Genomic DNA, 10,000 nt, shown 5'->3' on the forward strand with positions numbered 1-10,000 from the left:
ACATAAGAGCACTAAGTGGCCTCTTTCTTTCAACACTGACCTGTAAAACACACACACAAACACAAAAAAACGCTCCTCGCAGTCAGTCCGTATTGTCACCTACCTCCCGAGAAGCCGCGCCAGTTTGCAAAGATGATCAATGGAAGCTGCTCTTTGTTGAAATCTCTAATCGCTTGAGCTGTTTTGTAGGCGGAGTCTGGGTACCACACCTGACCAGCCTGAGTGATGAGCTAAATAAACAGCAGAAACAAGTCAACTACTCATCTCCAAGAGTGAATAATTACAAGGTCAACACACTGAGTGACCAGTTTTTAAGGTAACATTTTGGAGTTCAGTGTGTCTGCTTTTCTGAGACTTTCTCTTTTAGAGCCTTGTCGTGATCCCCCCTGTTTCAAAGAAGGTTATGACAAACGCGCACATAATGTTTTGATGAAAAGCTAATCGGAAAGCTAAAGTAACTTTTGTCATCTTTACCAGTCACTTCATTTAATAAAACGTCAGAGTTCACTTCACTATACATACATTTTTGCAGAGGTGAAATATCATACTGCGCCTTCACCGAATAAAAAATGTCATAAAACGAAAATTCTGTGACGACACAAGTGGCCATCCAAAGGATAGCCAATAGCCAAATAGGGTGATAAACCAAATCCCACCAAAACTCGCGCAACAAATTCAATCATTTCCCCAGTAGATAAAAATCTTTTGAAATCTGCACCTTGGTATCAGACTCGGGATTTCCTGGATCAGCCGGAATGACAACTTCAACTGCTCTGGTTTCCACAGCAATCACACCCATGGGAATTCCGCCCAATCTGAAGAAGAAAAAACACATTCCACAAATAAAGAGCACAAACAAGTAGGATTACGCCGCTAATTTTCATTAATGCACCGACCTTGCAATTTTTCCAAGATCGTTTTTCACGTCAGTAACACACCCCCTTATGAATACAGAACGTCGACAGAAAGCAAACGACTGTAACGACTCTTGCATGGGCAAATGTAGGCATATGAGCTCCTTAGTAACAATAATCAAGCTTACCGAGGAAATGGTGTCCAACAAAAAAAGAAAACAACAACAATAAAATGTTGAAGTTCACACTGGCTCTCATTATGAACCTATCAAAAACAGTAAGGATACCTTGCCCTTCCAGAAACAACTGTCTTTGCCCAACCATCTAAAGTCTCCACAAACGACCCACGATCAAAGAAGCCACTGAGCCAGACATCTTTCATATCTGGAAAGGAAAAGGAATAACAACTGAAATAAACAGCTTCAAGTTCGATGACAATCACACTTGCTACCCAAGCAATAGGCTTGTTAGTATGCCATTTATTATCCAGCGTAAAAATCGATGTGAACGGACTTTCTATATGTGTGTACAAACAAAAAGTAAAAAAAAAACAAGCGTGACCACAGTGTTTCCTGTCTCTGAAAACTCTCCAGCTGTTTTAAAGGTGTTATGACGAATTCATACCTGGATGTGGTGCTCCACAGAGGAAGTGCCGTGGATCATGAGGAGATTTCGGAGGAACAAACTCCACTTCTCTGTCGACGGGATCTTTGGGTTTTATTATTGGCAGAGGACCATTCCTGAACTGAAAAAGAAGACAATGGCTCCTTACAGATGCACAATACACCTTATTCCAAAATGGCCACCATTTTAGTATTCTTTTGTTTGATTGCAAATTGGCCAATTTAGCCTCGTTCAAGGTAAAATATTCTCTTTAATTTTGCGTTTGAAAGGGAGGTCAAAAGGGCGAATTTTCAATCAAACAAAAGAATACTAAAATGGCGGCCATTTTGGAATAAGGTGTATACAAACATCGTTTTGCTTGTAAGTATCAAAGGAAAATACACAAGGAAGAGCAACAATAGAACAGTGAATCCCTTACAAAATTGACTTCTCATGGTCAGAGAGCTTTACAACAAAGGCCAAAAGGCGACCACTGGCACATCGACACGAGTGTCTGGATTTTCTAGCGTCCAACACTGTTCATAAAATACGTTTTATGAAACGAGGCCTATAGCGTATTGTCCCTTTCCGAGAAGAACAGATACTAACCATTTCACCGCATTTGCAAACCACTCCCATTTACGGAGTAGCACTTAAGGAAGTTTCTTTTGGGATTCATGTAGTCTTTTTTTTTTCGTTTACGCATTCTATAGCAATCTTTCCCGTGTGCGTTACCAATCCCTATTTCTTTGTTCGAAGGACGAACTATAGGATTCGACTCGGTTTTTGGACTTTGGACTTTACAAAACAATTGGGGTGGGGTGGGGCGCGATCTGGCTGCGCATGGGTAACCTAAGCAGGATTTGAAGCCGGTATCTCCTCATTCAATCCGCGACAGATTAAAAGGGAAATATGTATTAAAGAATTATATGCGTGACCGGAATGAGTTTTTGTGTTTTCGTTGTCCGGTCATCGTATGACTCGGTAACACATCTTAGCGGGCTGATTACATAGTTTTATAATTCTCCTAGTATTGCTAAGAAAAGATATTTAATATTTTTTAATACCATTGTAAAAACTTGTAAAGGATCTGTTTACTGGTTTTGATTGGAATCAACTCCGTTAATAACAGTTTTAAGGTGGCTGGAACCAGGTTCACTCGGTGACCCCCATTTTTTGGTGTAGAATAGTAATTAGCAATCTGAGTTAGAACGATCAACAAAGTTTCAAAAAAATTCTTGGGAGCCAATTCAGAGCTAGCTTAAATTTTTCGAAGTGAAGACGAAATATAGGGCGTTTTTGGAGAACTTTCATGTTGCCACGGTAACCTATTACGTCACAATAGTGGGCACATTTTGTTAAGCAATAATTAGTGTTTCATTTGGTACCACAACAATGCTGTTACGTGATAAAGTGTTGTAGTGGCACGTCTTCTAATAAAAAGGTCCTTAAAAGTACGGAAACTGGTTCCAGGCACCTTAAATGTAAACTATTCTGCGATCGCACTCAACCCTATCAACGTGATTACGAGTCCGAGTTTCCGATTCGGAGCACGCGCAGTAGGCTTAAAGGTCAAAATTGTTGCGGCAAGTGAGCACCATCTTTGGACTCGAATCAAAACATCCCTCTTATAAAAAAAAAAACTTTACCTTTGGAATATACGAAAGCCAGTTCATAATGGCAGAAATACCTCCAAAATCATCATGGACTACCAAATGTGTAACGCCTGCAATAAAGTACAGAAAATTTAATAGATATACCGTCGTTTTCATCTAAGTGTGGACACATGACGGGAAAACAGGTTTGTTGAAGTTTGAGCTTACCAGCCGTTAATATAAGCAAACGTTTGCGCGCCATAGTTTAACTGAAAGTATTTGAAGCATACTTTATCAGGTCAGGGTCAATTTCTTAGACAAAGTCTTTGATTTCCAGTCTTGCTGCCGTTCTGGGAAAACTTGCATGAACATCCTTCAAACTTCGAATGACTGAAGACAAAACTTGTCATGTTTGCAGCTAATTAGAGTATGTTTTCGCCGTGACGTGTCCACGCTCAGATGAAAACGACGGTAATTTCCCTCCGACCAAATATAACGAAGTTATGCTTCCTCTGCGATCCATTCTGGGCAAGGTAACGTTTGAACGAAAACTTACAATGGGGATGGGGAAAAATGTTGGTGACATTATTTATGCAGCTATCCTCAGACATAACTTTCTTTAAATTAAAAAAAAAAAAAAGGGCTAAAAATGTTATATATCCTACAATACCGTTGTTGTGCATAATCTGAGGTCCTCCCAGCTGAAGGTTTGAAGTGTACACTTGACGGCCAAGAACCTTAGAAATGATGGGAATATACGTAATTGAAATACATATTTCCTATTAGATCTTTTGGTATGTAGTATCGCTGAGTATTTCTACTCGTTGGCTGTATTTTGACTCGCCCGCGCCAAACATCTGATAAGCTATTTATCATCCAACGTTTTTGCACTATATTTTTAGCAAGTGAATTGTATACAACAGAGAAGGTGCGATGGATTTGTACGTGACCAGCGCGGGGCAAACATCAGCACCTCAACTAGTCAAACCGGTTCTTTACTGTACAAATATCGTGGTATATTTGTACTCGTTTCGCGCGTTTCACTATTTCACCTCTTTTGGGCCACAATCTCACTTAATCGTTTCCGGTTGAAAGCGCACACTTTTTGATACGTTTTTTTGCTTCTCTACACCCCAACTACCGAAAGCGACGACGAAAGTGCGGACTTTTAAAAAACGGCTTCGAATGGGAAGACTTAAAGAAACGAAGAACTAAAGGCGTACCCGTAGGACACTTTAAAAATGTACTTGCGAGGATGGATTAAAACGAAGACGTTTAAATACGATCCCGTAAGAAGCGTGGAAGAAATCACTTGCTTACATTGTTTCCGAGCGTTTCATTGTGGATACGTGAAAACGATACCAGAACGTTTAAGTAGGTGAAAATATCTTGTCTCATGAAAACATACAAGGGTGAAGTAGGCCTCACATACACTTTCCATTTAACTGTGCAAGTACCTTGTTAAGAGCTCCAGCCCCAGTGAGAATGACATGCGCATTTTCAACTTGAATAACACGCTGACCGAGTCGAACCAAGTATGAGCCAATACCCACTGCACGGCACGTCACCTTCAAAGCAAACTCAACAAAGTCAATTCATCACATTTGTAATAAAATACCAAGCTAGAGGCCTTCAATAGACCATTTTCGAATTCTCACGACTGGACTGGATCTAGCATGAAATGGAGGCTAATACGGGCAAATAAATTTGTGTGTGAAAAGATTTGCCTGCATCAGCCTCCATTTCATGCTAGATCCGGTCCAGCCGTGAAAATTCGAAAACGGTCTATTGGGCCTCAGAGTTATCGCACGTACCAGAAAGCTGAAAGAAAGAAGAACGCAGTAAAAGGCATGACCGCGGTTTGTTTTTATTCGCGGTTACGCCTCTTGTTTAAATATTGCGAGTCAAGATCTTTTCCGAAACTGGATTGTTTTGAAAATGATGACAAAACTGGGACGCTTTCAAAGCAATAAGGTTCCATCTGTCGTGTTAGCAGCGAAGCTACATTAAAGTTTACTGGGCAACGAAAAGCCACGAAGGAGTCAACGCTCACTTAAAGTAGTACTGATACTATCACGAATATGATTTTGCTTAGTGTTACCGTATTAGCGGGAAAGGTGTGGTTTTTTAAGTCTCAAATTGGAAAGAAGAGATAGAGACGTCTCAATACTATTTTAAAAAGGAATGACACCTTGAAAGGGTGCAGAAATTGTTTTTGTCACTGTCTTGATAATATGTTGCTGACATTAGATGAGATGTAACTGTAAAAGAGCATCAATTGCTCATGTGGGTTCCTCTTTTCTCGAATAATGAACTTTATAATACTAATACTAATACTAATTCGGAACCCTCTACAGAAATCAAATCCAAATCAACTCATGTCAAGTCATTGGTTGCTTTTTGAGGTGGGGGAAACCGGAGTACCCGGAGGAAAAACTCTCGAAGCAGAGTAGAGAACCCACACACGACACCGAGTCTGGGAATCGAACCTGAGCCACATTGGTGGGAAGCTAGTGATCTCACCCCTGCGCCAGCCCTGCATCCTTAAACCAGTCTTCAAAGGGGATCGACGACGGTTGCTAGTTTCCCAACGACAAATTACTCATGACGTTAAAATATACTTATGATTTAATTACTAAACAATAACCACTCACAAGACTCATGGTAACAATATCATCGTACGCAGCTGACATCTCTCCCGCAATCATTCCAGAACCTTTCAGGTTTTCAACTCCAATGCCGTCATCGCGACCTGCGAGTGAGGTGAGAAAAACAAAATGTTCAAACGAAGGAATAAACCTAAGCAAAATCAAAATGCTGTATACAATAACGCTCGAAGAGTGATAGGATGGGTGATATAGAAGGCGTTTTTACAGGAACACGTTAACGCACCAATAATGTCGGTGATTTTGTATCTGGACTCGCCGTCATCTTCAATCAGTTCTGCATGCATAGAGTTGGTGGCACTTAACTGCAATAAAAGGATATGAAACAGGTCTCTAGCAGAAAACTCCCGGTGTCAGTTGAGAAACCGGTCACGAGGCAACGAAGATTTAAGCGAACAAGGGATGTGGAAAATAACGAGAAAATTCGATCATCAACTATGCATTTAGAGCAAAATGAGGTTCTGCTATGTTATTGAGATTGATGGGGAGCATATGAGAGAGAGAGTAAACCAAGAGAAAGATCATCATCACCATCATCATCATCATCATTATCATCACAATTTCACCTCTAGATCTTACGGGATATAGAACAACCTGGCAAGTGACCAGCCCCGAGGTGAGTTCATAGGTTAGGTGGTAGAGCAATGAGTAACAAAGACCACGATCCTGTCATTACGTTCAAATGAGAAGCGTTTATTCGCGAACAATGACGCATTTTGATCATCACTACATTTAATTGAAACCTTAAAACAAAGTTGTGTCCTTCAGAATGTTCGATGTTTCGTGGCTTTAGCTAGACTGGTGTCGTGCTTATCTTCAGTGGAAGCACTCGACCTGCTTTCTCGAACATTCTTTGACCATACGCTTCATTTATTGGGATTGATGCGGAAGTAATCTCAATGATACTTTCTTTGCAGTTTTGGCTGTCTATCAAGCGCGGCGTTAAAACGAGTTGCAAAACTGTTTTTTTTCCCCAAGCTCACAATGTTCTTACCTTTTTGAAGTCACTAGGGGTTACATAAAGATACTTGAAGCCCTGTAGAGGGAATCGAATCCAAGAACATTTAATTAATTTTACAGTTTCTATGTGAATGTGCTATTGATGACACTGACAGTGACTGCTCAGTTGTGGAGACTGAACCTTTGTTGCTTGTGATTTCTTCTTACAGTCTGTTTGTGGCATCAATCTCATCAAGAGAAGAGAGACTTGGAATCGTCAATTTGATTGCGAACATTATTTCCTTTGGTTTAAAAATATTCTTTCGTACGAGCTAGGGGAGGTTAACTTTAATATGCACCCACACAGATTCTCTTCAGTGTTTTTTCTCGCTACGTGTAGTTCTACCTTAACGAAGGTGGGAAGAGATTTTACCACCAAGAAGACGAACCTTCTCTGGAGCATGTGGATCATTCCAAGCCACCTTAAAATGATGCTTCACTTCTTCTGCCAACCCAATGCGAGCTCCACTATTAGCAGCGATGTAAACAAATGGAAGCCCTTGAGCTCTCGCCATTTCAGATGCTCTCTGAAATCATACGAAAAACCCATTTACCAAAAGAACAAATAAAGCACATAATCAATGACCCTGTATTCAGTTGATTTGAGTTTGAATAATTTGTAAGTGACCCTATAACTGCCACGTTGTCTACAGTCAGCTACACAATGATTTGGCATAAAACGTTCAACGAAATTTCAATTGCCTTTGTTGTTAAGTTTTAAGTTCCTTTATATAAACCGTATTCATATATTGCGGCCGATAATTTTTTTTTTTCTTCGTGCTAATGAGGTCAACTAGCGACGCTCTAAAGTGACATCTGGATTTTGGTTGAAAACGTCCTACTGCGGACACTGTAAAATGCAAAAAGAGGCGTTTATCTTATTTACTTAAAAATATATTAATAATTCGTAAGCGAAACAGCCTATCAGTTTGTCCGTGCAAACGAGGCCAGTTGGTCTAACTAGCACCAGGACGAAGGACTAATTTATTGGCCGCCATTTATGAATACGGTCTATTAGCTGACAAAAATTTGCCAATGATGCATTTGAAAAATGCAGAGTGTCTGGACGCTAGCCCGATGGGGTACAGGTAATATAATACAGGATTTCATCGATGAATTAGTAATGTCACTGTCTGAATTTCAGTGGTTATACATAATTTCACAAGCCGTTAGGCGAGAGGAATTTGGGACGATTGTGAAATATCACGAGTACTATCAGGGTATCATTTTTTAATACTATTAAATGAGAATACGGTAATTTTTATAAGCAAGTGTTTCAAATAGACCAATTTCGATATATTAAATTTCAGTACAAAACAAAAGGCATTATCTCGAGGATCCGGGGAATAAACTCATACAAATCCTTATATTACTTCGCCAGAGACTCGAGATGATGCCTTTTGTTCAGGACCTAATTTTAATATACCTCTGCTCTTAGCCAATCAAATTGTAGAATTTTCCCCTTTCCATACCTTAAACAGCATGTCCTCTGGGGGAGCGAACGAACCAATCATAACGGTTAGATCATTTGCTACAACAACGATCTGGAAAAGAATACAGAATACACAGTAAAAAAGGAAAAAAAAAACCAGTACCACAGAACGGATCCAGTTTTGTTCTTTAACAAACCTCTCGTCCTTCGGGGCAAGTGGGTGTAACACATTCCATTTTCCACGCTATCATGCCGATCTAAATCCCAAATGAAAAAACAACAACAACAACCACACAGTATTTGTACAGCACTATTGCAGACACTGTAAAAAGCAAAAAGAAGCGTTCATTTTATTTACTTGAAAATATATTAATAATTCATGAGCGAAACAGCCTATCAGGTCACCGACTAAACGTCACGTGCATAAGCTTTAATTAACAATTATTCTACGAGGGCGCGCTAGATTTGAAGTAGTGATAACTTACGAGGCGCGTAGCGCCAAGTTCGTTATAATCATTTTATATCCAGCAAGCCCGAGTAGAATAATTGTGTTATTAAAAACTCCAGGATCAACAACATTGTAGACTAAAGCATGGATTTCTGCCTCGGTCAATTCCGGTCCAAAACGGCTTTTGCCGGCCATTTTATCGCAGAGCTCCAAAAATGTTTTCAACTCGGTTTATTGCTGACGCGTTCCTTGACCATATTAGGTACAGCAGGTATATGAACTGATAGCCTGTGTCTGGCGAACCAATGAAAGTGCTGGAAATCTGATATCCGTAGTTCAGTTTTTAATCAAAACTGGTAAAACACTGCTCATTAGAATTCTTTGTGTAAACCATACCAATAAGGTATAGCTTGTTTTTCTTGTATGTTAACGTTCTCCTCCCACAATTTGAACCATTGTTCGAACTCCAGAGGGGCACATTTTTTGCAGAATGTTTTTAATCGGTTCAATAAACCCGAAGGCATCGCCTCGCCGTTTAAAACCCGATAAAACACTCCTGCTCGTTTATTACACAATACTTAACTACATAAGAGTAGCAGATTATCCCACTTGAGTAGTTGCGTAGAAAGCTTGGATTTTTTCAAGGTTTCTTTGCACTGCTTAAGTCAGTACTGCTTTTAATTGCGATGATATCCCAACTCATGTGTACTCACTTAATTTCCGCCGATAAACATTTCATTTATTCTATATCATTCATTGATGCAAAACTGCTGCGCTGAGACAAAAAATGGGCACGGGTTCTAACTTTCTGATATCTCGTCTTAAAACCGGCCTCCAAACATTGCAAATGGATTAATGTTTGTGACAGGAAAAAAAAAACCTTTAAAACCCTTTTTCATAAGGAGCAGGGGGATTTTTATTTTAACAATGTTTTTGACAATACTGCAAAACTCTTGTAAAACGGATGTTTTAAAGGCGACCAAACACTTACTAGATAAATCAGGAACCCACGAGTAGGAGCGAACAATTCCCATACTAAGCATGTCAAATGCAATTTTTGCACGTCAGGGCATTTTTACAGACCGATCTATTTTTTGACTTTCTTTTCCCTGAAAGGCCGTTCCGGTCCGGTGACGCAATGACGTTAAGTTAGTTTCTTGTGATTGGTCATCGGGCTCCCGCGGGAGCCGCTTTCGCGGGAAACTCAATCTAAAAATGAATCGGTCTGTGAAAACGCCGTGACAGGAATTATGGGCAGTTGTTCGCTCCTACTCATGGACTCCTGAGTAAATCTCTTCCTTACCGTGTTTTCTCCATGCAGTCTGTTCATTGGCATAAGCTGGTCATTCTCATCCAAAACATACTCCTTTACTTTAACCTGGGGAACAACAACAACAACAACA

General features: G+C 40.0%; 1 protein-coding gene across 4 annotated transcripts in view; it reads right to left on the minus strand.

Moving 5' to 3' along the window:
• LOC138042104 (acetyl-CoA carboxylase-like) overlaps window positions 1–10,000 on the minus strand; it is an 81,270-nt gene that overhangs the window by 10,775 nt on the left and 60,495 nt on the right. For all 4 annotated transcript variants that reach the window (XM_068887856.1, XM_068887858.1, XM_068887859.1 and 1 more), the window contains exons 51-64: window positions 9,901–9,975; window positions 8,347–8,406; window positions 8,190–8,261; window positions 7,107–7,244; window positions 6,713–6,754; window positions 5,945–6,023; window positions 5,707–5,804; window positions 4,510–4,620; window positions 3,723–3,789; window positions 3,107–3,183; window positions 1,479–1,599; window positions 1,142–1,238; window positions 719–815; window positions 104–230 (exon numbers count right to left, since the gene is read on the minus strand). In XM_068887856.1, coding sequence (XP_068743957.1) covers window positions 104–230; window positions 719–815; window positions 1,142–1,238; window positions 1,479–1,599; window positions 3,107–3,183; window positions 3,723–3,789; window positions 4,510–4,620; window positions 5,707–5,804; window positions 5,945–6,023; window positions 6,713–6,754; window positions 7,107–7,244; window positions 8,190–8,261; window positions 8,347–8,406; window positions 9,901–9,975 — 1,261 coding nt within the window. The remainder of the gene's footprint in view (window positions 1–103; window positions 231–718; window positions 816–1,141; window positions 1,239–1,478; window positions 1,600–3,106; window positions 3,184–3,722; window positions 3,790–4,509; window positions 4,621–5,706; window positions 5,805–5,944; window positions 6,024–6,712; window positions 6,755–7,106; window positions 7,245–8,189; window positions 8,262–8,346; window positions 8,407–9,900; window positions 9,976–10,000) is intronic.

This window comes from Montipora capricornis, chromosome 3, assembly GCF_036669925.1.
Source record: "Montipora capricornis isolate CH-2021 chromosome 3, ASM3666992v2, whole genome shotgun sequence".
Taxonomy (NCBI): domain Eukaryota; kingdom Metazoa; phylum Cnidaria; class Anthozoa; order Scleractinia; family Acroporidae; genus Montipora; species Montipora capricornis.